Source organism: Takifugu flavidus, chromosome 16 (genome assembly GCF_003711565.1).
Source record: "Takifugu flavidus isolate HTHZ2018 chromosome 16, ASM371156v2, whole genome shotgun sequence".
Taxonomy (NCBI): Eukaryota; Metazoa; Chordata; class Actinopteri; order Tetraodontiformes; family Tetraodontidae; genus Takifugu; species Takifugu flavidus.
Window position 1 is genome coordinate 3,066,652 of NC_079535.1, and position 25,956 is coordinate 3,092,607.

The following is a 25,956-nucleotide window of genomic DNA, read 5'->3' on the forward strand; positions in this document are numbered from 1 at the left end:
ACTAACTGCAACAGCCTCACTTAAAGGTCAGCATTGATTGCAGAATCTTAAAATGTCATGCTGTTATTAGTATAGTAAGACATGTTTTATTGGGATCAGAGTATTTTCAGTGTTGTAGTAGTATTTTCTTTCATATATTTTGTCCTCTACTGCGTGCTGGTGGCTGTAAACAAACAAACTTAAGTTATTCAGCAAAGAAAGGTGAGTCAAGCGCAGCCACTTTAAACGAGTGAGGCAAAAGGTCAGATCTGTCAGCCTTGTAAGGTAAACGGACTCCCATACTTCTTCTCCCCGTCTCTCTCTCTCTCTCTCTCACACACACACACACACACACACACACACACACAGATATCAGAGCAGTACAGATGCTGACATGGGATAGCCCCGTCAGTCAGAAGAAAGTAGAACACACTTCCATATAAGGACAAACTTCCAAGGGGAAATGTTTGGGAATCTGATGTCACACAGTGGGACCAGGCTGCCAACTGTCTGCCTGGTCCCCGATCAGAGGACGCAGCTCCTGTGCAGGACGTGCTGTCGGAATTTTATCATCCTAAGTGCACATGATCTGGTTTGACCTCTGACCTTAGGATCATTTAGACCTACAGTTGATTTTTTTTTTTTTTAAAGTGGTTGTTTATTGCAGCATATTGTGCTGAAGGAATGTAAGAGAACTCGGACTTTGGCCTTTTGACCTCCGAAACTGTTGATCTTTGACCCCCACGTTCCAAATTTGAATAAACACTCATTCAAGTATTCCAAAATTGAGAAAACAATAAGATATCTGTGACCTCAAATCAGACCAACGAATGAGGTTTCTGAGTAAAAGAGTTCAGGGCTAGAGAGGATTTCCAAATAAAAGATTCTTGATTTTTTTTAAAAGAGAATTTCAGATCGTGAAAACTGAAGTCAATCGACCGAACGCCACCTTCACTTTGTCCTTCAGCCAATCGACATTCACACCAATTGAGAGAAAACTCAAAGGACCTGATAACACCAATAATAATAATTGGTTGTGTCCTGGGGTGCAGCAGAAGCCTCCTGTCCACGCTGCACCACAGTTATTAAACGCATCAGCTAACTCTTTATGACGGCTCACTGGGACGTGTCTAACGACCGCCATGGCACGCTCCACACCCGACCCCGAGACCGACGTCAGCACTGTCGCTGCTCAGCAGAATCTCAGCATGTCCAGCAGCACCAGGCCCGCGGGTCATTTCGCGTTTGGCGCCGTCTATTTTCTGGCACGTTCCCAAATAATTCCGGTCGCGTTGGGAGGAGAATTCCCGAGCAGCTGCGCCGTGTACGGCACTCGCAGCAGCCATGAAAATCGGACTGAATTTTACACGTGTTTGGGTTCGTGGATCAAGACGCTCGAGCCAAAAACATCATCGGGGAGCAAAAGGACCAGAGACTGGGGGGCCAGGGGACAAACAGGAAGTCCACATTCTAAGGACAAACACCTGTCCGAGGACGGGCCAGAAAGTAAACGTGGCTTTTAGTGGGATATTGTCTTTATTAACATCCCCCCCCCCCGAATGAGCAGCCCTGTGTGCAGCCTGGAAAGAATAGAGGTTTGCAGCCCAGTGGGCTAGCGGCCAAATGGTAAACAAACACGGCCTCTTTATATCTGAAAGTGTCTCGGGGGAAACGCGGCGGTCAGATTAGGGACGTGGACTTCCTGTAGACGAGTGTCGGCCACAGACAGAAGATGAAGGAGCGGAAAGGTTCTTAGAAACGGGCTGGAACAGCGTTTCAGGTCCTCGGACCATCGTCAAGACCGGATTCATTCGTTCGGAGACCATTTGATTGATGCCGGGCTGGAATGAAGAGAGAGATTAAGCTGGAAGAACTGGAGAACACTTGATTCTTTAATCACATAAACCAAAAAGGAAGGAGCATCGGGCGCTAACGACACCAACAGGGTGGGAACGAGCCAAGGGTTCCGTTGCTCAGGTGAGCCCGGAGCAGCCGAGAATCCCCGTTCGGAGAAAAGGAGCCCGAATCGGACTCAAACGGCAGAAATTAAACGACTGCAAAGCTTTTTTTGTCCTCCTTTGTTGCTGTTTTTCTGGTTGAAAACGTTCCTGTGGAGCTTGGTGGGAAAACAAAGGGAATAACTGCGGTCCAAATGCCAACGCCGTCCACAACGCGAGCCAACGTGGACGTTTTTAGTGTCACCTTCAGGGGCCTCGTCCAAACGGTCGGGTCAGAACAGAAAAGTTTCATAAACAAACAACCTATAAAAACCTTCTTTCTAAATGAACACAGCTCCAGGACAGATCAGGCTTTGAGCTTCTTCTCTGAGCTCGGCTCTTCCTCCTCTGAACCCACGCGAGTCCGTTTCTGAACCAGGCCTTTGTCCCTCTGCGGCCTCGTGTCCTCCAGCGTGACGGCCGTCTCCCCCTCGGTGTCAGAGGACGCGGCGAGGCTCTCACCCACGCACGGCGTCTCAGTCCGGTGCTGTCCGTTCACCCCGCGGCCGTGCCGGTTCTGGGCGTCGCTCCGGGGTGATCCCGAGCCGCTGCAGGCCTCCTCGCCCTCGGAGCCGTCCAGGGCCGGTTCCTTCTCTGGAGTTCTGTCCCGCTCGGTCCCGCCGCCTCCGTCCTGGTTCTGCTGACTCTCGGGGGACATTTCTGGGCTCAGACACACAAACTGAGACGGGCTGAGACACGTGTTGTCGTCTCTGCCGCTGCCGGGTTTGATTCTGAGAGAGTCTCGTTCCTCATCTGAGGACGACGTGGACAAATCGTCCACGGATATCGACGGGTAGCTGCAGGAGTCCACGGCTGAAAACAGCGCCTGCACGGACTCGGGTCGCTCCCCCGCTCTGGACAGCACGTGCATGCAGCGCCTCCTCATCACGTTGCGCCGCCTGACTTCGCTGCGCCGCTCCTCGTCGTCGCTGCTGGAGCTGGAGGTGGACGTGGAGGAGCTGGAGGCGCCCGCGGGGAGCGAGGGCGAGGTGGTGGGGCTGGACAGGGTGGAGTTGTCTCTCGGGCTCGGGGATCGAGGCCGGGGCATCGGGTCGAGCCAGAACTCGCTGGAGTCCGAGTCGTCGTTGTCCAGGAAGCCCGAGTGATGCCTCTGACGGCGGCCCCGCCTCCTTGGCCCCGCCCCCTCCTCTGCCGCCGCTTCCCCTCCGGAGACATCGGCCCCAGCCAGAGACGAGGACGACGAGTTGTCGGAGTCGCTTTGCTGACTAGAACCCGGCGCGGCGGCGGCGGCGGCGGTCGCCACCGTCTCCCGGGCCGCGCGGCGCCCGCGGGCGTGCAGCTGCATGATGGCCTCGCTCAGGTCGCTGTCGGAGTCCGAGCTCCAGCCCTCGATCTCTCGACGCACCAGCGAGTCAAAGAACGCCATCATGCGGGGGTCCTCCTGGATGGACTGGCTGACGTAGTCGTGGGACAGGCCGCTGCCGCTGTTCAGCACCAGGCTGATGTACTCCTCGTGGGTGTACAGGCTGCGGGACTTCTCCTCCACCAGGCCCTCCAGGTCGCCCAGGCTGTCGGGCTGCCTGTAGGGGCTCCACAGCTGCACACAGACGGAGACGCGGTCATTCTACAGCCAACATCTGCACAAACAGCTGGAGCTGCATCTCTGCTGGGGGGGACAACGGCCCCTTTTCCTGCTCCCGCTCACCTTAATCACTTTCTCCACGCCGGAGGAGCAGATCATGTAGCTGTGGGGGTTGAAGCGGACCTGGTTCACGATGGAGCGATGACCCTTCAGGACCATGAACGCACCGTTCACCACGCGGCCGGGGCCCCCTTCGGGTCGGAACAGTAACATCGTTAGTAGTTAAACGTTTAAAGACTTTATTGCACGGTGTTGCCTTCGCTGCACCACTCACCTGCTTCCGGGTCTTTAGGGATTTTCCACATGTAAAGGTTGAAGTCGTCGGACCCAGACAAGATGTACTGCAGGGGGAAACACAGATGTTTGAAAAGGGCCCGGTTCTGAGTGACAAAAGGTTCCATCTGAGCACGGGACAGAGGAACTCGGGGGGCTCCAGAGCGTGGAAGCCGATCTTATCGCGGCGTTTGGCGGATCAAACGCCGCCCGACCCGCCGCTCCGCTCACACATGGTTCCACTTAGGAAGCTGGGTTGGGAGGCAGACACGGTCAGGACAGCAGAACACGACGCTGTCTGTCCAAATTCCACAACGCCGGCGGACCGACGCGCAGACGCACGTCTGGTTCCGTTTACTACTGTTGTGAGAATGGCGCCGTTTGTTTGTTTTCCAGCCAGTTTTCAGAAGACGGCGGATAAATTCAGAGACGTTCGGGAATGCCGACGGACCGTCGAGTCCTGGAGAAGACAGTAGAACCTGAAACGGCAGCTCTCTCCATGTACTCTTTGCCCCCCCCACCACCCCAAGACCTCTCCTGCCCCTCTTCTGGGCTGAGCCCAGTCTGGCCCACTGGGACAAGGATTCTATAAACTGCCTCCTTCCCCTGCGCGGCGGCTCATTTCTCAAGCCTCCGAGGATCATGCTAGCATAATAAACATGGCTGCACGCTGATGTCATGTCTGAGGAGGAGCAGCGGGAGGTCCGGCGGCTCCTGGCGCTCCTCCAGCACCGGAAAAACGATCCGGAGCGACTGACCTGGTCCCTGTCTCCAGCGAAGCAGCAGCTCTTCATGGTGCAGGAGTTGAAGTAGCCCTGGTTGTCGAACTGGAAGCTCGGCAGGCGCGAGTGCAGCTCGTACAGGACGGGCGGCAGGCGGCGCCGCAGCGCCAGCAGCTGGGTGCCGGCGCTGTTGAAGCGCACGCTCATGGCGCTCTGCAGCGACATGCTTCCTCCGTAACGCAGCAGGGAGCTGAGAGGAAGGCAGAGGACACAGTAAATGTGGAGCCGGGGATGAATTCAATGAAGCAATTCCATAATTCAATCCCCTTGATTAAAAAGGGCTGTTTTAGGTGGAAAGTGAAGGGAACCGTTCCCGTCCTGCAGACGCAGAGGAGGATTTACTGAAAACTGGGTCCTCGTCAAGCAGAATCCAGCCCAACCTCTATAAAAAGACACTCGGAATCATTTTAGTGGCGCAAACATTTGAATGAAAGGCCGAGAAGTGGTGTGACTGCGGGCCCACAGCTCCACCTGCTGGTCAGAAGCCGCACCAACACCTGCTGAAACCTGGAGCGATTCTGCTGAGGGAAACATCTGGAAATTGGCTGACAGCCACAGAGAAGCTAAAGTCTGACCTGCGAGGTTTGCGGATGTCCCATAATCCCACTCCCTCCTTGGAGTTGGCCGTGGCGATCAGCCTGGGCTCCACGGGGTTAAACATCACACTGTGGAAGGCCGAAGGGTAGATGGCCAAACAAAACGGCTCTGCGGGACATTAAAAACAATGGGATGGTGTTCAGACACGACGTTGGGCGGGTGCAGAGACGTCCACGGATGCTAAAGGAGGCGTCCGTCTCTCACCGGCGTTCGGGGGGCCGCGGGTGTCCCAGATGAGAACGCGGCCGTCGTCGGAAGAGCTGGCGAAGACGTTGTCGTTGACCGGGTTGACGGACAAACTGTAGACGGCGTCGATGTGCAGGAACACGTTCAGAGTTTCTCCTCTGCGCAGGGAACAACAAAGCAGGCGTTAGCGGTGGCGTTGGGGAGGAGACGAGCGCACGTGCAGTTTTACCCACCTCTCCACGTCGTGAAGGATCACCTGCTCGTCGTTTCCTGAGGAACAAAGAAGGCAGAATGTGGATCGGAGCTGCTGCACCCGGGTTTATTTCCATGCACGTTTCCCACCATCGTTTTTGTGAGAGTGTCTGGAACTCACCCCCGGAGAAGACCTTGGTGTTGCTGCTGTCAAAGGCCAGGCAGAAGATGTTGGAGCGGTGTTCTCCCTTCAGCTTCACCGGCTTGGACCGCCCGTGGATGGCTTTTTCCATTTGCCACAGGAGCACGCGGCGATCGTCTCCCCCTGCAGACACCACGGACGTGCACCGAATCATCTTCTGTGTCGGGTCCAGTCTCAAACATCAGACTTTACCAAATGATTCGGCCAGTTCTAATTAGCAACACTAATGCCCTTCTTCTAATCCAAGATATTTTAACTGTGATGCCAAATAAATCAAGAATCCACATCAGGTGGGGAGATTAAGGCAGTTTCTTGAGGACTTGAAGTGAAATGTTAAATGAGTGAATGTTAGGTCCAGCTGACTTTAGTGACTTTTATGCAGCAGACTGGAAGAATTAGCGTGCAAATAATAACGAATATCTGCAAAATGGAGCGTGAACGTACTTTTTTCTCGTGTTTATAAAGTTAACTGATACAAAGTTCACATTCTCAGTAGCTCAAACATGGAGGGACAGGGCTTGTACACTAGGCCAGATGAGGGTTTTCCAGCCCAATCCAGCATAAATACGGCGATATCAACACGTAGCCGCGTTTACACCCTCAAAGGTGTATTTAAAAGTTCTATTCAGCGGCCGAAGTGAAGAATTTATGGGCTGACACGGCGACTGGCCCCAGGCTAATGTCTTGCGCTGCTTGCTGTTTGGTTTGACGTTAGCTCGCTGGCTAGTGGGCGATGCTAGGCTAACTTAGCTAGCCCGGCAGGCTTTCAGCGGACTGCCAGGCTAGTTAGCGCTAGCATGCTAACACGCTCGAACAGTGTCGCCCAGGAGCGGGCAGGGTTTGTCAGCTCACCAGACACCAGCCATTCCCCGCCGTTGTTGGAGAACTCAATGGCGTTGACGCAGCCGAAGTGCCCGAGCATGTCTTTCTTGTACAGGCTGGTGCAGCCCGCCAGCCGTCGCCTTTGGAAGTCCTCCTTGATGAGCGGCTCCCCAGTGAGCTCTCTGCGGGACAGAAAGCCCACTGAGGAGCGCATACCGCAGCCATTCAGCTCCTTCATGTTTAGCGTGCAGAAACCCCCCCCAAAAAAAGCCGCCCCGCCGTCGTTTTTCACCACAGCTCCCTCCACATCTGCTCTTGTTCCTCGGTAAACGCTGCGCAGGCTCCTCGGGGGTCTACATGCTGCTGAACCGCCCGCTAACGTCGGCGTTGTTGTCGTGTAGCTCCTCCGTCTCGTCGGTATCCCAGCAGCGGTTTCCTGCTCCGGCGGAGGATCTCTCTTCCTCCCCCTGTCTGTCACGCAGCATCACCGGCCGGGACCCGCTGACCTTTACCCGCTACCCCCGGTACTGGAGGCAGGGAATAGTAGTTTTAAAAGGATTTTTGCTTAATACAAATATGAGCGACGCGCCAGGCTACTGTAAAGTAAAGAACTACTTTTTTTTATTGCAAAGGAATAAACGGATATTGGGCTTTCGTCAACTTTGTGCGTCGTTTTATGTAACAATTACGCGTGCTCGTACTTTGCATCTCAGTAATTCGTATCTAAGAAAAGCTATTTTGATACTTGATAAATAGACGGGTTATACTGCACCGCCGTATTTAGGAAAGAACTCAAACATTTAAGGAAGTACTTTATTGCATGATGTTGCTTTCAGTCGCTCAAATCTTTGGTTTTCACACATCAGAAGAGTCGGTTATAGTGTGTGTAGTAGTTTATTATGGTGGAAGTATTTGGGGAACATTCTGCTTCAACAGGCCTTTCTCTCTGACAAGAAAATCGAATTTGAAGAAAACCGAATTTAAAAAAAAAAAAAATTGTTCAGCAACTGAAACAAATGCAAGCTCAACAAAACAGGGCCATTCTTCTAATCCAACACGAAAGCCTTTCAATTTTGTGCTGTTTGTGTTTATTTTTACTCCTTTCCGCGCCACGTTAGCGAAGGACAAAATGATTCAGCAAATTAGGCACTTGTCAAGATCTTTTACATAAAAACCGCCAGTGGAGAATAATGCGAAATGCGTCCATGTTAACAGTCAACAGAAGGTTCGGGAACATCCGACGGACGTCAAGTGTTGTTGGAGACCGATTTCAGCTAAACCTTGAGGAGCCTTGAGGAACCAGCAGCGCAGAGAAGCTGCTGGTTCTTGGTTTGATTTGCATTAAAAAACTACTTTTATTAACGCCGATTCTTGTGCCGCCGTAAACCACAAACCCGCAGAATCCGTCTGAAACACGAACATCGACAAACATTTAAAAGTGCTTTACATTAAAGTACATTTAGTACATTCGCCTCTACGTAACAAAATATTCTATAATACCACACAGGTAACGGGTCGGCTGATTTCTGGCGGCAAAACTAACGTTAGCTTTAGCTTTAGCAAACGATGCGGAGTGTCTCAGCTTTGAGGGTCCAGAGGTCTTTCCATAAAACGATATTAGCTTTCCAATTACCTGACACAGCGGAGACAAAAGCATTTTCCTCACGTTACACACATAAATGTTGTTACACTCACTAGCGTGACAGCTACTGTGCTACAGCTAGCAGCTAATTAGCGTAGCTTAGCACAAACAAGCGTGGAAACAGCTAACCTAGCTGGTACGATTCTAATAAATTGTGTTGAGTTCAAAGAGTCTTCAGTTTGAGGTGTGTTTCTTGTGGGAACTTGAGTTTTCAATAGAAATAGAATGAATTTTGTTACTATTGTCAGGCTAACCGTTTCCCTCATTCATGCCAAGCTACATGTGGTCAGGCATTTAAATGATACATTGATAGTCTGAGCTAACATTCAGCACAGGAACAATATATATTATATATACGCAATACATAATATATATTGTCATTTCAAAACAGTATTGTTAGTACATGTAATCCTGCTACCAAAGTGTTCATTTTGTGCTGTGGTCTTCATCACCTTCACCTTTAATTGCACATCTAAATTTGACTAAACCTTAAAGGTCAGAGGTCGTGGGGGTGAAGGTAAACAACCACCTGGTTGTGTAATGGAGTTTGAGAATCACATCTGCACAGTTTAGTGGACGCTGGACTCTTGGTTGGTGTGACAAGAAGTGTGGCGGCGTCTCGTCCGCAGCTGCTTTAGTGTGTTTTTAATATGTTCTATATGTTGTGCATCACCCGGTTAAAAAAAAAAGAATACAAGGTGAAATCTGGGCACTCGAATATCTGTTAAAGTAATTTATGGTTATTATTTTTTAAAAGTCTAAAAAACTCGAGCGAGATCCTTTTAAAAAGCTGAATACAGAAATGTTCTCCTGGCATCCGCCACGAGGGGGTTTCACTTAAATAGAAAACAGAAACACACAACAGATTAAATAACACGTAAAAGCAGAAACCAAACAAGTGTGCGAGGAGGGGGTTAAACACTGAAGACAGGGGGCGCCGTCCCCGGGGTTTCAGTCCCGTCGCTGCTGCTAATGAGCTAATAAGGACCTTTGGTGTGACCGAAGATCCCGATGGGGAAGTGCTTGACGTGGGAGGACCACTGCGCCGCCAGCTGGAAAAACTTGACGTCGTTCCACTCCACGCCGTCGATAGTTACTGCGGAGCAGGAAACACGGTGAAACTCCACCGGTCAGCGACACCTTTCAGGATTCGGGGGCTGTGGCGTACCTCTCAGCATGGTCTGCTGTTGTTTGGCAGTGCAGATGAGGCGGCTGATGCCCTCGATCACCTGGCTCTTGGACTCCACCTCCTTGTCTTTGCTCTTTTTTGGCAGGAACATGACTGGCGGAGGACAAACGGGAGACACACGTGCTCCGGGTCAACCAGGGATTTACCCTTCCAAGGTCAAAACTGTCAAACCTGCAGTAAATAAAGCCCCGGCTGTCTCACACCAATGATACTTTACCCTTCTTGTTCTTCTCCTTGGTCACCACCGTCATGGACATGCTGGGCTGGGCGCTCAGCTCTGCGCCCCCTAGTGGCAGCCGGCTGACCTGCAGCGAGCGGAAATTGCACTTCAGGGTGTTTTTGGACGAAGAGTCGCGCTTCTCAACGTCCTTCTTCCTCTCCGTTGGAGCCACCCAGTAGTCCACTTGGAGCCCCATCAGTTCTGACTGACCCGCAGAACTGCTGAAGGAGACAGAGCTGGTTTGATGGAGAAACTGACACACACGCACACACACACACACACACCGGCATCCAGGTTTAATACAGTAATTACCTGTAAACACAGAAGCTTGTGTTGACGGAGGGTGAGGAAGGCGGCGTGGGCGAGGCTTCTTTGAGCGCGGGTGAGACTTGAGGGGGCGTGGAGGAGAGCAGCGAGGCGCTGAGCGGCGTGGCGTCGTCCGAGTCTCCTGTGGAAGAGAGACAACATTTTTTCACATCTCAGAACACACGAGCTGGAGCTAATGCGTCCGACACGCCGCTTCACGTTAGCATTGTTTCTAATTTGATGAGCTTGCCTGACGTGGCAGATGTTTGCTCCAAGATGCCGACTTTCACCACCTGCGGGATTAGAAACAGATTCCAAAAATGGATTATTGCTCATGGAGCCCCTTCAAACCTGGAATGAGAGGAGCTTCTTACCCCGATGAAAGGGATGAACTTCTGACAGGAGTCTTCATCGGGGCTGCGGAGAGTTTCAGACAAAGTTCAGAAGAGGAGGGGAGGAAATCCTCAAAAGATCAAAGGGATCAAAGGCACTAGCTACTGCTAACTGCAGCTACGGTTAGTAACAGAGTGCATTTCCTATTTTCCATCTGGAGGTCCACCACAGAAGATAACCCCAGCATGCTTCACCGATTCAGACTCCACTGCGGGCCCCTGCAATTCAGCTGCAGAAGCAAATTAGGACATGCAGGCTACCGGCTAAAGGCAAAGCTGGAGCAAAAGTACCAAAACCGAGAGTCAGAGGGGCATTCAGGAGGCGGTGGGTCCACCAGTGGGGCATTTACAGGTGGATGAGAAGAACAGGAAGAGCCCTAACCTACAGCCGCAACCTCTCTGGCCTGCACGCGCCCGTGAGCAGCCGTGCACGGCTACACGCTACGAGAACTATTTTCCTGACGGCGAGCAGAAAAATAGCCAGAGCGCTTCTAGATTCTACGTGTCGAAGCCGGAGCGGAAGATTGTTGCCCTTGCCTTGAGGAGAGCTGCCATCGCCCCCCCAGGGAGGAAACAGAGAGGCTGCAGAGGAGGGGAGAGAAGGAGACACAGGTGGAGCTGGGATCAGAGACACGGCGCCGGATGTCTGCCTGCTGCGATGTCCAGGTCAGACCTGACAGTCCGCACATGCGCGTGGATCAGACGCAACTCAAGCTCCCGCAACAGCAACGCTGGCATTTTACACTCAAAACAGAAGCTCATGTGCCGTTTATCAGTCTTATCATCAATCTATTCATCTCTTATTATTATTATCTCATTACATCAGAACATTTGATCCACACTTGAGGAACCACAAAGCTTCTCTTTGATCTTTGTCACGTTTCTGTTCGTGAATGTGCGCGAATAAAGTTGCATTTGATGATGAAATCATCCGAACTTGGCTGAGGACAACTGATGATGTGGAGGCAGATGTGATGATGTTGTTAGTTCTGCAGTGGAATGATGTCATTTGGTTCTTATTGGTCTACGGCTGAAGGACAACAGACAGACACGGAGGTCAGAAGCACGCCAGGCACCAAGATCAGAGAAGAAGAAGAGAGTCTGGCGCATCGGTCACTTTATCAGCCCGTGTTTGCCACCGTTTCAAAGGGGAACAAACTTATTGTCTTTATTAAAGAAACTGTTTCATTCACTCTTCGAGGATCCCGGATTTTCTGTCTCCAAACAACCATGTAAAACTCTTCTTTTGCTGTTAGAATATTCAGCTTTTAAAGTAAAAAAGAAGCTACTTTTGGTTAAAAAGAGGTTTTTCAGTCAACTGGATAATCTGCTGTTTTCTCCTATTTTTTTTGTGAGATTTTATAAAAACGAAGCTGTTAAAGTGCCAAGTGATGAAGGTGGGAGGAAAGCAGGTGAAGCTACGTGAGAGACACACAGTCGACCACAATACCTGACTGCAAAATCAAAATGAAAGCTCTTTTTCCTTCAAAGAAAGAAAAGGAAAAAAAAATACAACAGAGGGACAAAACGTGTTATTCACACACACGCGAGCGCATAGAAGAGAAGATTCACACACCAGCGACCCTAGGCCTCCTTCTCCATTCAAAAGGGGGATTAAAAACATCCCAGCTGAGCTAATGCTAATGCTAACAGAGAGCACTGTTAAAACCATGATAACTTTGACTTAATGTTACATTTATGCAACTTGATGTGAACTAAACTACTAAGTATGCTAACGCTAGGCACTGGGACGCCATCCTACACCTCCAGGAAGTGTTTTATGCTCTGCAGAGCCAAAATTAGAAACTAATCTAATAAAATGTTTCCATCTGAGGTCAGATTATTCCACAGTTTAATCCCCTTTTGAAGAGCAGCTGAAAGCTCGCCATCAGACGCGCGTAAGCGTGGCGAGAACGGCGAAGGGGGCCTACCTCTTCTGCTTGTAGGTCAGCATGGCCTCGGCGATGGGGAGCTGATGAGCACCGTTGGCTCCCAACATGTACTGAGTCACTCTGGACACCACGTCCAGGCTCTCCTGAACTGCAGCCACACACACACACACACACACACACACACAGATCAAAGTTCCACCTTTAAACGGAGCTGTGCCGGAACACTAAAGGTCGGGGAACCTACCAATGACAGGAGCCTCCGGTTTGTGAAACAGGTCCCTCCAGGCAGTGTCCTGGAACAAGCTGTTGTAGCGCTGATCGATGGTGCCCAGATACTTGGAGACAGGATGGGCCCCTGATCAAAGAAACACCTCAAGCTCACGGACACAGAGAGACGTGCGAAGGGGACAAAACGCCACCGACCCAGAGGGATGATGAGGAACCTCATGTAGCCGAGCCAGTCGGGGGTCTTGTGGGAGAGGTGGTCCACGAACAGCCTGAGGACGGCGCTGAGGTAGTGCTGCGCTCCGGCCACCGCCACCTTGATGGGAACTGGCGTCTGAGAGTTGCAGTTGCAGCTGGAATAGAGGAGAGTTTCGCCTTCAGCGGCGGGGACTGTGGGGGGGCCGGGAGGGGAGGGGGGCCCACTTACAATCTCTGTATGCGCGAGACGATGGTGTTGAAGGCAGCCTGGATGTCTGCGGTGGTGCAGGTGCAGACCACCGGGAGATGGTGGTTCTGGAGCACATCTGAGAGGTACTGAGAGGGAACAGAGAGTTTAGATGAAGCCTCTTAGATCATCCACAGGGGGGCAGCAGAGGGGACCTCCTGACCTGGCCCTGCCAGTCCGAAGTGTTGATGAGCACAATGCTGTCAGGGAGATGGTTGTCAGACACCAGGATGTGGTTTAGCTGGTCGTATACCGTCTTCCTCGGGATCTGGAGGACAGATTTTAGGACCTTTAATGTGTTTTTGACCAGATCTGATTGCTCTTCCAGCGTCTGGGTCCTGCAGTTCTGTCCTCCTACCTGCAGGTGGCAGCGTGTTTCCAGGGAGCGCTCGTTGTCCAGGCTGTTGGCCCTCTCGTTCTGCGGCCTGCTGGGCTGACGCTCCTTCAGAGAGGTGCTCCGGCCTCGTCTGCCCGCCAACTTTGGTTCCTGCCTGCAGGAGAATTCCGAGATCCATAACTGGTCAGTGAAAACCAAACATGGGTTGCCGTTTCCTCTACCGGTTGGACGCGATGATCAGGGACTCGGTCTTGGTCATCTTGCCGCTCGGTGGCAGCCTCTCTAAAAACGTGTCCATGTTGTCCATCTCCAGCTCCGTGGTCGGAGTCACCGACTCCGGATGCTCCTGTTGGACAGTGAGAGAGGAAGAAGCAGATTCACGCTCACGTCGCCATTTACCACAAATATTAAAGAAGCTGTTGATTCTTGTATCAAGAACTCACAAAAGAGACGTTTTCAGACATTCCATCATCGGGAAATTTGGCCCCCGGACATTTGCTTTTATCTGGGTCAATCTGTCAATCAGAAGAAAACCAGGAGTGAGACCAGGAGGAGGCTGCTGGTTTCTCCTGAGGAGCTCCAAAGCCTCCGGCCAGTGCTCCCGTTATCCCTGGAATCTGATTTTTCCTCTGTATTACTCGGCTTTGCCGGGAAGGCTCACCGGGCTGGGGGGGTCCCTGTGACTTCGGATGCTGTGGATGCTGCCGATCTCCGTCTGAGAGCTGGACAGAGAGACGCCCTCGAAGTACGGCCTGAAAGAGAGAGAGAGCGAGAGAGAGAGAGTGAAGGAGACGGCTATTGCTAATGCTAATGGGGGTGCAACGCGTCCACTGACTTGAGTTTGGGCTTGGGCGTGCTGAGGACGCTGTCGTCATCGTCCAGCTCTGGCCCGCTGTCGCTGGGGTTCTCGAACTCCACGCTGTCCAGGTCCAGGTCCTCCTCCTCTACCTCTAGGGGCGGCTCTGCGGGGTCCTGCTCCGAGTCCAAGACCTACACACGCGAGCGTGTCCTGAGTGGCTCGAAGGCAGACGGACCCTCGGCTGGAGGCGGGAAACACTCACCTCGTCAGAGACTCGGAAGCGCTTGAGGAGCGCCACCACGCGCTGCTTAAAGTTCTGCTGCTAAAAGACCAGGACGGAGCAGCGTCAGGATAATCTGCGGGATCTAATTTGGAGTCGGCGTCTCGGGCTCTTACTCTGGTGATGGAAGGCGTCCTCACGATCGACCTCCTCTGCTTCTTTGGTTTCCTCACGTCGTACTCGTCATCCTCCAGATCCTAAAGACAGTTAAGATCAGTTAGGGGTCAAAGGTCAGGGCCCGCCCACCCGCCCGCCCACCTGTGCCTGCAGGGCGTCGTCGCTGGCCTCCTGCTCCGAGGAGAAGCTCTCGTACTCTTCCTCAGAGTAGGTGTCTGTGGAGAATCAGAGGTCAGAGGTCGGTGTGTGCGCGGCGCTCCGGACGGGCCTGCGGCTGCGGCGCGTCCCCTACCCGAACATTTGATCTTCTGTCCTCCCTGCAGCGCCGCCTCCTCGTGGTCGATGGGCTGGCTGGACAGCGAGAAGATCCAGATCTCCGCCACCTTCCCCAGCAGCTCTTTGTGGCTGCTGCAGAGCGCCAGGACCTGGCCGCCCTCCGTTGGGTGCTGCATCACCTGAGTGGGTCAGAGGAACCAGCTCAGAAACTCTACTACTGTGTCACGGATGCTTCAGCATCCCAGCGGAGCTCGCCGTCCCTGTCTGTGGACAGGCCAGCACCGATCCAGGACAAGGCGGGATTTTCCTACTGAACTACGGACCGTTCAGTCCAGTCCACGCTGGTCCTCACTGCTCACCATTTCTATGAACACACACACACACACAGGACGGTCCGCCCCACCTCTCAGGGACCAGCGTGTTTTTAACTTCCTGGTTTTGACCTTAATAAGCTCCGCTGAGCTTTAGGAGCCCCCGGGGAGCGCGCCGCCATGATCCCTGTCTGAAGACTGTTTGTTAATCACATTAGAACCAAATGGGCCTGTTGAGATCAGAATGAAAGTTCTGCAGGAAGCAGAGAGGTGCACAAGGTTCTGAAGAGGCGACCACGGGGTGTCAGGTGTGGTCGTACCTCGGCCATGTCGATGGAGCCCACGGCGAGGGTCTTGTAGCCCAGGATGGTCCGGTTCTTGTAGCGCTTGCGCCTCTGCAGCATGATCTGCAGCTTGTTCCCTTCTCTCTTCAGGAAATGAGGATACTGGGGAGGAGAGTGCATGTAAAACACAAAAATCTCTGCCTCTCCAGAGGTGTTACCGTGGCAACCGGCCTCATTTAAGTCCTCCCACACAAGAACCTGACTTGCTGATGACTCTCCCACCCAAAGGAGCCGCGCTGGCGTCAGCGTACCTGCAGCGAGAAGGTGAGCGCCAGGTCCGTCTCCACACTTCCACTGGGGGGCAGCACAATCTCATGGGACCTCAGAATCCGCTTGGAGCCCTGGGGAGGGCAAATGGGAAGAAGGGGGGGTTCGGGAGTCTGCAGCTCAAATGTTCCAGCATTTTGATAACACCTGGAATCTACCTGGATCTTCACAGCAATGACCACCGAGATCAGCTCCTTATCCAGCTCCCTCAGCACGACCAGCTTCTTCAGCGTCAGGCTGCACAGCCTGCGGACAGACGGACGGACGCACGCACAGGTGAGGTCACCTTGGGTGGAATACGAGCAGACGCGCGCTCCCTTCCAAAAGGTGGCAGATTCACATTCAAAGTGGAAAGCAGTGCTTCAAAGGTCATCTCTGAGGGCTGCCCCAGGCTGCTAAATAAAGATTATTGTCATTTGCTCAATAAAACTACAGAAAATCAACCGTTGATCGTGGAAGCGTTTGTAAATTCCCACGCTGGGGGGGGGGCTGAGCTAAATCCTCTTTCATTTGCAGATGGGTTTGTGCCAGCAGAGGAGAATAATAGGGAGCCTGAGGGTGGGGGGGTGTCAGGGCAGCCACGGGGGTCCGTGCTCTTAACAAGCCTGTCACGGTGTGTTCCAGACACTTCCTCCTCCAATGGAAAAGAAAAGCTTTTCTTTCTTCCACAACAGGCTAACTGCTCTCAGCCTGGAGGTGGACGTCCAGCAGCCGGTTGGTAGCCTCCCGCCTTTTCCCTGGCGGATCTAACGCTATTGACGCCGTGGTCGGCCAGGATGACATCATTCTTACACTATCGTGGCATGACAACACAGCTCTGAATGGGAGGAATGGCTATTCAACACCGTTAGCCACTTTTTTATTTTATTTTTTTTAACAGGAAGAAACCCTGAGCGGGACCAGGACCAACTGGAAAGGAGTGAGTTTCATAATAACAGCCTTTTCCGTTGGATCTTTACCTCCACCAAGCTGCTCCTGACGGCCCACATTTGCCTTTCTGTTAGAAAAATAGCTCAGTTACAGATTTTGGTGGAATTTTCAGGAAAGGTTGATATTGGGCCGATAAGGAGCTCATTCAACTTCGGTGATGGTTTGGATTCCAGAAACTTTGACCATTGACCTCCCAAACAGGTGAGGATCAGAGCCGTTTCCCAGTTGATCACGAGCAAAATACTGATGCGGAAAAACTCAATGAAGGTGTTCCGAGGAAGGCGCCAACATGGTAACTGTTAGCATGATCCCAGAGCAATCGCGCCACTTCAAAACAGGACGAGAACTTTAGCATCGTTAGCTGACCGTGGACGTGTGCTAGCTAATCTAAGACTGGAAGCAGCACCCCAGCAGTAAAAGAAGAACTTTTCCTCCCCAAACCAGACCCAATCTAAAAGACCCCCCCCCCATCCCTGGCACAATGGAAGCGAGCCGTGAAGGCTGGCATTGTCTCCGGGCTGCTCCCACTCGGACAATCCGCAGCATTCTTTTGTGTTCTCCCCTGTTTCCATCGGTTCCAAGCCCACCGCTCCGTCCATCCCTGCCCGGGCAGAGGTGGAGCGAAGGAATCTGGCAAATTTTGTTTCGCAGAAATTCATGTGGGATTGTCGCTCAAACAGAAAGACGCAACTGGCGGGTTAACCAACGCTTGTATCCGGCCGGTTATCCTCCTTGTTGGATCTGAACCCTTTTGAGTTCTTGTCAAAACGGTGAGACAGGAAGTGAAGCGTCCACAGACCCAGACTGGACATGTTTGTGGACTGTGAGACCCTCATCGATTGCAGATTAACACAGGTAACAGTGGAGACGCTGGTGGACCCCAAGTCAATCAGGACCGCAGCTCCCGTGACCATATATGGGCGTAACATTGATCAGGTGAACCCCTACCTGTATCTGGTGGTTCACATTGACAATTTAAGTTGGCACAAGCGAGACGGTGGAATGCTTTTTATTTTTTTATTCTTATTTCTTAAATTTCTCTCCATGGAGGGAAATAAAGACACTTTGACTCGGACTTAGCGCTTCACACGTTAATGTGTCGCTGCATAACAGAACACTCACGGCTGACTTGGCTCAGGCAACAGCAACTTTACCACCGACGACGCAGCAGTGAGGTTTCAGTTAACAGCTGCTGCCTGAAGCCTGGTCAGCAACAATGGCGGTGGAGCGCTGAGCTAGCTGCACTGTTGGAACAGTAGCAGAGAATCACCTCCATGCTGAAACGCACGGCCTGCCAACGCTAAGTCACATCGGGATTAGTCAAATATTTTCATTAACCTACGAAATTTGAGTGCCCAACGTGTGAGTCGACAGGTCCAGGGAACAGGCCATGAAAAATACCTGAACTGCACTAGTAATCAGGACATTAGCCGCGAGCGCCGCTCCAATACACGAAAGGACTGCATGTTTTTCTGATATTAGCATTCACTGTAAAGTAAGCATGGAAACAGGAGTGGCAGCCTTGCAAATACGCTCCTAACTACAGTGTGAACACACTGGGAGCATGAATATTTACCACGTAATGTGTAGGGTTAGCGCGACAACTGCTGGAAATTAGCACGGCTGTGTGAAGGCTAGCGTGGAGGGAGAGCTCTGCAGTGAGAGTCCCTCAGCGATATAAGATCTCACTTCCTGCTCTTCTGCATCAGATCACATCCAAACACACACACGCACATGTGCACACACACATGCACTTAAGCCCCAAAAAAATAATGTATCAGGTATCAAAAGAGAAGCTAATTCAACGCTTTCATCGGATGAGCTTGATGGATGTTTCAGCGTTAGCTGGACCCATCAGATTAAAAACATGCACTCGATATTAAGCTTAAATATCACTTCAAATCAGGAGAAAAGACACGTGAGCTTTTCTTTCTGTGAAAGAAAATCCCACCTCTGGAACACGCTCCTACTTCAAGGCTGAGCCAAAAAGAAAATAATGTTTTTGTGCTGCAGCGGAGCAGAATCCTGACTCCGCTGACCTCCGACGCTCTTCAATAAACCCCGTCTGTCTGCGCCCGTACAGCGAGCTGCCAGGATTTATGCCGCACCGCTGCTGCCTCGCTCTTATTCTTGTATGACGTCTTAGATATGTCTTGTTATTCTGCCCTAAATGTTAAATTTGCTCTGGATTTACCAGGTTAGCGAGCTGCTATGCTACATCAGTATGCTAAAGCTGCAAATATGGCCATATGCAGACATGTTAACTCTAACAATGTGGATTATACATGAGCCGCATCTCTTTAATCTAACATGTTGCTAAATTAAAAGATTTTTTATTCAACAATTCCGCTTCCTGTAAGGTTGCCCCTGGTTACGCTGGTTCTGCCGGATCCCTCTTTCATAAACTGATGCTATGCAACTAGAGCGGGTCTGTTAATGATCCAGTGTTCTCTTCACCAGCCGTGGATCGCTAACCGATGTTACTGACTCTGCTGTCTCAGCTCAAAAGGTCAAAGGTGCTGGTTAACCCGTTCACCGCTTGTGTTGCCCCCTGCTGATGTCTTTGGACACGACTGGCTAACAGACTGGTTACAGAGATGCTCACAGCTTCGGCGCCTTCTTTCAACATCCTGCACCTGCCAAGCTGGTTAAGGCCTGGTTGACGTTGCTATGGCGACCGGGATTTCACACACAGTCACAGAGATGAATAAGTTGCGTTCAGGTGATGACTCCCACCGTGTGTCTGTAAGGCTGCAAGTGAAACGCCTCACACAAGTGTTATGGACGTACAACATTCCAGTGATTTAAAACGCACCACTGGACGTGTGTGTGTGTGTGTGTGAGTGTGTGTGTGTGTGTTGGGGGAGTGGGGATGGCTGTCCATCAGACAGCTGCTGGAACGAGCTGCGGCTGGAGACACACTGGGCAGGTCAGCAGGGGTCAGCGGGGTCAGTGGCTGGTCTTTAGTGGGATGGACAGATGAGGGGCTGAGGGACGGTGGACAAAGCGCCTCATACCAGGTTAGCAAGGCCTTTAGCCAGCATTAGCATCCTGATATTGGACCGACAAGAGAAGAAGATATGCAAATTAGAGAGAAGACACATGCACATGTGCGCAAAGACACACACACACACACACACACACACACACACACACACACACACACACACACACACACCATTGTTCCGATGTGCCAGAGGGGCTCTCCAGCACTCAGCTGCTCATGTAATATTCAGCTCTGGGATTCACCGCATGGCTGCAAATACGGTACCGTGGAGAGACAGAGCAGAGGCTGGTGTCTGTGTGTGTGTGTGTGTGTGTGTGTGTGACAGTGAGTGTGAGTGTGAATGCACTAAAAAATGCACTAAACCTAAAATAACGAGCTGGTTTTTAAGTACAACCTGTCAGACGAGACCAGAGTTTTGATAGAAAGTGTGAATCACTGCCCCCCCCCCCCCCACACACACACACACACACACACACACAGGTAATGAGCATAGTCCCATTCTGGTGAACAGATTCGTCCCGCCTCACAGCTGGGAGCCAATTGGCTTAGCATAAAGATGTAGGGCGCTAACTAAAGTAGGAAAATAACCAACAGAACATCTGTAGAAACTCTAAAGCTAATTTAACTGGTTCCGACTACACAACTCTGATTCCGTGATTCCAGAAATGTGCTGAATATTTGTTCTAGCCATTCCCAGAATTCCTGACTGGAGCAGCTCCTTCATCAATAATAAACAAGCCACTGGAGGCAAAGTCTGAGCGCCGTCACACGTCTGTTTGCCCTCCCAATCTGTGTCAGTTGATCATTAATCCGCGTGACGGCCGACGGACCGGGAGACGTTCGGACACGCGTGAGCGCTCGGACCCAGCCGGACGAGCTTCCTGCCATCGGGATAGAAACAGGAAGTCTCCACTGGCGGCGAACGCTCGAGGAGTCTCACGGGTTTGTGAATTTTAATGAGCGAGCAGCGGGATGCTAATGAGAATAATCAGAAAGAGAGCAGACGCGGCCCCAAAGATCAAAGCTCAGTTGCAGGAATCAACAAAAACACCACCAAGTCTTAATAATTAACTAAATTAACTAAGACACTTTTCCCTCAGCAGCAACTTCAGAGCGCGTCTGGAAACGCCACGACTGACGGACGGAAGTGAGCGACAAAAGAAGGTAAAGGAGGTGTTCCCACCACGCCCCCGGCCTGCGGCGCCGCCACCACCGCTTCCACAGCTCAATAATTGACTGCTGATCTTTTATTAAAGCGCCGGGACAAAGACGCCGTGGCACCGCCGCCTCCTCTGGCCGAGGTGCCCATCAAAGCTTCATCAAAGCTTCATCAAAGCTTCAGCACCTCTGCCATCGCACTGGTGATATTACCCATGATTCAACGGGAACACCGGCAACAACAAGCCGCTGTCATAGTAACTGAAGGCAGCGACTAAATGGAAGACTCAAAGCTCCGTTTGTGAGAGTCCTGGGAGGTTACCCGCATGCTTTTATTGTGAAGGCCCACAGACGCCACACGAGCAGCCAAATAAAAACGGAAACCCCCCAAATAACTAAGCAAACACGTCTGGAATTTAGATAATTAACAGACTTTTCTGGCAACAATTGAGCAAACGAACAGAGCGCCGGCCTTTTAAACATGAATGAAGCCTTCGCGGATGATGGATGTGGGATTTAGGAGAAATGTCGGACTTTTAAAGGCACCGTTTCTTAGATTCGATGTTTCATCGTCTGACATCTGCCCTAAATCTCACACTGATCGTCTGGGCCTGACGGCTGCATCCGGCACGCCTGAGAACAATCAATTTTTAAAAGGCCGCCGCTCCGTTAGGATGAGGCGCGTTCTGGACTAAAAATAAAGCAGCACAAATTGGGTCAGAGCGCTGCCGGTTGTTCGCCTGTTTCTGTTTTCACCAGCTGAGCTGCAGCGACCCCAAAACATCTGCAGGAGAAGGACGCGCAAAGGTCTGAGGTCGCGAGGTCAGAGCCCGGGCTGCTGCGCTACAGGTGAGGCCGAGAGGTTTCCCAGAAGCCCCTGCGGGTCAGGAAGGTCAGCCTTCTTGTCTGGCTAACGGTTAGCATCGTCGCTAGCTTCCATCTCATCCAGGGCCCGTGGCAGCTTCTCTCAGCCCGAGCGGCGGCCAGGTCACATGACTCAGCCAGCGGTTCTCCTCCCTGACAGCCTGACCTACATTTGGGCTCTGGAGTCTCGCGGGAGAGATCCCCCCGGGCCCTTTCTGGCCGGTCCGCACCAAGTGCAGAGGAACACAAACACTGTTGCTACGGGAAACGCTGACTAATGCGTGACGAGGAGTTCCCTGGAAGTGCGACTCAGAAACAGAGCCGCCCCGGCCACGGCCGAGGAAATCACGGAATTCCACGGGCCGGAACGGTGGCCGGGAATGATGAGGAGGAGGAACCCTCCCGGACGCCGAGACGCAGCAGAAAGTCCAAACTGAATGGAGCAGGAGGAACGCCGGCGTGGCTGAATTTCCGGGACATCAAAGTTTGGGCGAAGGGTGAGGGCAGACCTGGAGGCAGGCGGCGCCCACGGCTCCAGAAACGCCACTTTTCCTCCCTCCGACAGGCTAAGCTGCCGCATAATCTCATCAACATCTGCCGCAAAGTTCTGACAAATCCCCCTCTGCCTTTTCCAGCGCGCTAACCCCATTTTCCCATTATTACCTGCCATTAAAAAGTAAATAGCGGAATCCACGAGCGGTTGTGACGCGCTTGTGCCATCGCTGGGCTATTTTAATCGTTTTTAAGCAACTTTTGGAATGAGGATGTCTGCCGCCGTCAAAGGAACGACCATTTAGGATAATGACATTCTGGCACGCAACGCAGCTGTGAGCAGAAATGGGATTAATGGGTTTAGCTTAATGGGCGAGGTGGCCGTCGTCATAGCTCGCTTTATTTTAAAGGTCACGGACAACTTTATTCTTTACTCTGCTGCTAGCTTGCTTTGGCTGCTGGCTAAGGCCGCTGTGTACGGTTTTGTGTGTGCTACATTGGATGCTGCCCCATCACTGAGGCTAGTAGCATGAATTGAACTGGGATTTGTCACATTGGAATGAGTTGAACAGTTTGGAGGCCGTCTCAGCTGCTGACGCCAGCGTAGCCTCGTAGCCTCTAGCCTGGTGCTGCCAACACTGGCCAGAGTGAGTTCATCACAGCAGGAAATGCTAAACCGTCCTCCTTGAAGACGCTAAAGTGTCTGTAAATGTGACTAAACCCATAGTTCTGTCATATATTATGCATTAGCTGGCGGTCGTAAAGGTGATTACCGCGCATTAACCTGAAGGAGGGGTCCGCCGCTCTGAGCGTGACCTGAAACTGAAAAGCATTCTGGGATTATTGCATTAAACAGCCATTTCTGCTGATGAATAAAAGCTCGCTCTCTGGAACCTCACCGGTAAGCCCTTCTTATCACGCTGGGTTCAAACGGCTGCGTCTCGTCTGCTCGCCGTCCCCGCCTGGGTGTATTTAGACTATTTATGCTATTTATGAAGAGGACATGGTGACCCCAGATGAACATTTACAGAGATGAGCGGAGGGACCAAGGTCGCTTTAGCACCAGCTGACATCGTCTCGGAGCACAAAAGTGACCTGGAAACACGGTCCTGATCCAGATCTGTCGCTAGCATCTTAAAGGAGCATCAGCGCAGCGTTCAGGGGCGGCGTTTACATTAAGTTATTGTTTACATTTAGGCTTTATCACTTTGCTTTAGGCAGCGGTTTTAAACAGCAGCCGGTTCTTTTCAGCTCGCGTACAGCAGCGAAACGAACTGCAAACGTTTTCTGCCTGTCGTTCCAGTGTGTCGGGTTTCACGGAGACCTGTACGGGCCGCAACGACAATGTTCTATAGGTCAGACCTAAAGACGGTGGCATGATCAACGCAGGCGCTTTAGAATTATGCGAGGGGAAATAACAGCCGAGCGCAGGAGGCAGGAGCCAGGCCAGAGAGAAGTTGGCTGGAGTCAAAAGTGATCAGGCTGCAGCAGCAAAGCATCTCGCGTGTGTGTGTGTGTGTGTGTGTGTGTGTGTGTGTGTGTGTGTGTGTGTGTGTGTGTGAGAAGGCTGCCCTTTGCAGCCCTGCACAGGACATGCTGCCTCAGCAAGATGGAGGAAGTTGAGCACCTTATATAAGACATTTCAAAACCGGCAGGCGCTAACTTAACACGTTATTGATTAATTTGTAAAGTTAGCATCCTGATCGTGGCCCTGCAGCACTCGAACAGAACGGGATGCGTTTTGTGTCACAATATTCCCAGGAAATTCCTCCTGCTGGGGCTCCATAACTGGCAGCGTAATCGCTGGGACGAGGGAACCTTCGCCATGGATGTTTGAATTGTTAGCATGCTATCACGCCCACGCCGAGCTGCCAATGTTAGCCGAGTTACAGATGCAGCGTTAACATTTGTCCAGCGCTGGTACCGTGCGGGACAAAGAACAAGAAGGACATCATAAAACAAAGAGGCTTTAAGTGCTTCTCGTTCATCCTACTAGAAATTCCGGCGGCGTGAGCATCGCGGGCAGCGCGAGGACAAAAGAGCAAGTGTCTCCTCGCTGCTCAAAGCGACGTCTCAGCATTATCGCCTCCAACGGGCCAAAATGTGACGGCCTACTGGGTCCAGCTACCTCTGGAGGGCCCCGTTCAATCCTGGCTCTGTCTCACAGATTGGCCCACTTCGCTCCACATCCGAGGGCCGGTGCCCCCTTCAAACACCAAGAGGAGGCGCGGATACGTCCAATTTTAGCGGGTGGCTCCACGCTAACAGCTGCTGGCGATAAGCCCCGCCCCCTCTACCTGTGACCGATGAATCTGGACCTTAGTGGTGCGTCCGTGACAGAAAAGTTCATCAAGAAAATGAGAAAAAGAACCGATGAAAAAAGTAAAGTGATCTTCTCGCAGTGGAAACAAGGTCTGAACGCACATAAACAGGAAGTCCGTGTGTGTGTTGGCTCCCGGGACAGCGAGGACGTGTCCAAGCCAGGATGACGAATGTCCAAATGATTTAACTCAATCAAAGTCAGGATTAATCCTAAAAACAAAAGTTACCTTCCTCTGGTATTTTAGCGAGTTATTCGATGGGGGGGGGGGGATTGTATGATTCTCATGCATCCAAATGACAACAAAAGCCAATAAAAACTGGAATCATAAAAACAGAAACAGAAAGCAGAAATGGGTCAGGGGGGGGGGACGACTGGGTTACAATCACACATTTATCACAAAAGGAATCATTTAATCCAGAATGAATGAGTCCAGGTGTGGTTCTGTGGTCGGCTCCGGCCAGGCTCTCACCAGCCACAAGCCCCCCCCCAGTGAATATTTACCCCCCTTGTTTATTTAGAACCTATCAGAACCAGGCAGAGGTCTGAGAGGAACATGGGGGGGGGGGAGCACTGCTGTCTGCTGCACCGGGGAAGTTTGAACAGCAGCGGCTTACCTGGGGATGCAGTTCGGGGAGGATCCATCTATCTCCCATGTGGCGAACAGGTTCATGGGCACCGGCCTGTTGAGAGCGCCGCTCCCGGGGAAGCTCAGCCGGCCGCTTCTCTCCGCCATGGTCCGGGCTGCGGGTGGGACGGTCCGACACCGAGCTGGGGCTTTCTGCAGACCGGGGCGGCTCTTCGGCGTTTGGGTGTGTGCGCGTCCGCGAAGTGGAGCGGCGACACGCTCAGGGCGACGCTGATGCGGAGCGAACCGCGAAGGACGAGCTCATTTCTCCGTCCCCGTTCGTGGGCCGAACCGCTCGGGGTGGAACCGCAGTGGGAAGTGGCGCTGGAGCGAGCGCGGAGCTGGTTGTGCCGACCACGCCGCTCCGACGGTGTGAGGGCTGGGGAGAGCTGCCGCTGCCGCACAGGCGCACCGGGGGAGGCGGCGCCAGGAGACGCAGGCGCAGGGACGCCGCCAAGGCGTAAAAAACGCTTCCAAATTCCATTTTAGCCACCATTGACCACAAAATACTCCGCTAAGAGTCTGTTTACTCGCTCCTGTAGCGCCCCTGGCGTTAGGCTGCAGTAAGGGCAAGTAAGCCTTTAATTAGCATCACGTCGTCCACATCGAGCGCGCGCGCGCGCGTGTGTGTGAATCAAAGCTAAAGCGAAAATAAAGGTGATTAACAAATATCACCTATAAGTCACTGGTTACCGGAAGTTACTTTATTATGGCGCGCAGTTAGCATGCTAGCGATAATTAGCTACACAATCCATATTCATCTTCTTGTTGGCGTTTTGTGTTGTATTAAGGCGTCTGGGCGGGTGGCGCCCCCTGGTGTCTGGACCGGGGGCTGCAGGTTCGGCGGCCAACACACCCGGATTATTCAGCCTTCAAGGTCCT

At 52.1% G+C, this 25,956-nt stretch overlaps 2 protein-coding genes across 9 annotated transcripts; both read right to left on the bottom strand.

Annotated features, from left to right (window-relative positions):
- Positions 1–1,850: 1,850 nt before the first annotated feature.
- Positions 1,851–7,115, bottom strand: dcaf5 (ddb1 and cul4 associated factor 5). The gene is made up of 9 exons (XM_057058584.1): positions 6,664–7,115; positions 5,791–5,934; positions 5,651–5,687; positions 5,436–5,575; positions 5,210–5,339; positions 4,611–4,824; positions 3,854–3,920; positions 3,643–3,770; positions 1,851–3,534 (listed from the first exon to the last, which is right to left on the bottom strand). Exons 1-9 carry the CDS (start codon positions 6,869–6,871, stop codon positions 2,284–2,286), a joined length of 2,319 nt encoding a protein of 772 aa, XP_056914564.1. The 5' UTR covers positions 6,872–7,115; the 3' UTR covers positions 1,851–2,283.
- A 393-nt stretch (positions 7,116–7,508) lies between these two features.
- On the bottom strand, positions 7,509–25,642 carry pacs2 (phosphofurin acidic cluster sorting protein 2). 8 transcript variants are annotated; one of them, XM_057058574.1, is made up of 26 exons: positions 25,064–25,642; positions 15,834–15,921; positions 15,660–15,749; positions 15,385–15,510; positions 14,770–14,932; positions 14,619–14,692; positions 14,477–14,557; positions 14,343–14,402; positions 14,117–14,271; positions 13,943–14,033; positions 13,725–13,796; positions 13,503–13,627; positions 13,303–13,435; positions 13,108–13,212; positions 12,927–13,033; positions 12,698–12,852; positions 12,519–12,629; positions 12,314–12,422; positions 11,833–11,865; positions 10,920–10,964; positions 10,365–10,407; positions 10,241–10,283; positions 9,997–10,132; positions 9,682–9,902; positions 9,444–9,557; positions 7,509–9,371 (listed from the first exon to the last, which is right to left on the bottom strand). In XM_057058574.1, exons 1-26 carry the CDS (start codon positions 25,180–25,182, stop codon positions 9,253–9,255), a joined length of 2,718 nt encoding a protein of 905 aa, XP_056914554.1. In that variant the 5' UTR covers positions 25,183–25,642; the 3' UTR covers positions 7,509–9,252. The 8 variants fall into 8 exon arrangements, with proteins under 8 accessions (XP_056914554.1, XP_056914555.1, XP_056914553.1 ...); XM_057058575.1 differs by having other exon boundaries at positions 9,682–9,905; positions 14,343–14,399; positions 25,064–25,641; XM_057058573.1 differs by having other exon boundaries at positions 9,682–9,905; positions 25,064–25,625.
- Between the last annotated feature and the right edge of the window lie 314 nt (positions 25,643–25,956).

Excerpts from the sequence above, each read along its gene's own strand:
- pacs2 (XM_057058573.1), bottom strand. The coding sequence starts at position 25,182 with ATGGCGGAGAGAAGCGGCCGGCTGAGCTTCCCCGGGAGCGGCGCTCTC. Across the intron at positions 13,797-13,942 it reads ACAGGGACCCCCCCAGCCCG|ATTGACCCAGATAAAAGCAA; the intron begins GTGAGCCTTCCC and ends TCTGATTGACAG. Across the intron at positions 13,628-13,724 it reads TGTCTGAAAACGTCTCTTTT|GAGCATCCGGAGTCGGTGAC; the intron begins GTGAGTTCTTGA and ends ACTGTCCAACAG.
- dcaf5 (XM_057058584.1), bottom strand. The coding sequence starts at position 6,871 with ATGAAGGAGCTGAATGGCTGCGGTATGCGCTCCTCAGTGGGCTTTCTG. Across the intron at positions 3,921-4,610 it reads TCGCTGGAGACAGGGACCAG|TACATCTTGTCTGGGTCCGA; the intron begins GTCAGTCGCTCC and ends TTCCCCCTGCAG. Across the intron at positions 3,535-3,642 it reads GCGTGGAGAAAGTGATTAAG|CTGTGGAGCCCCTACAGGCA; the intron begins GTGAGCGGGAGC and ends GTCTGTGTGCAG.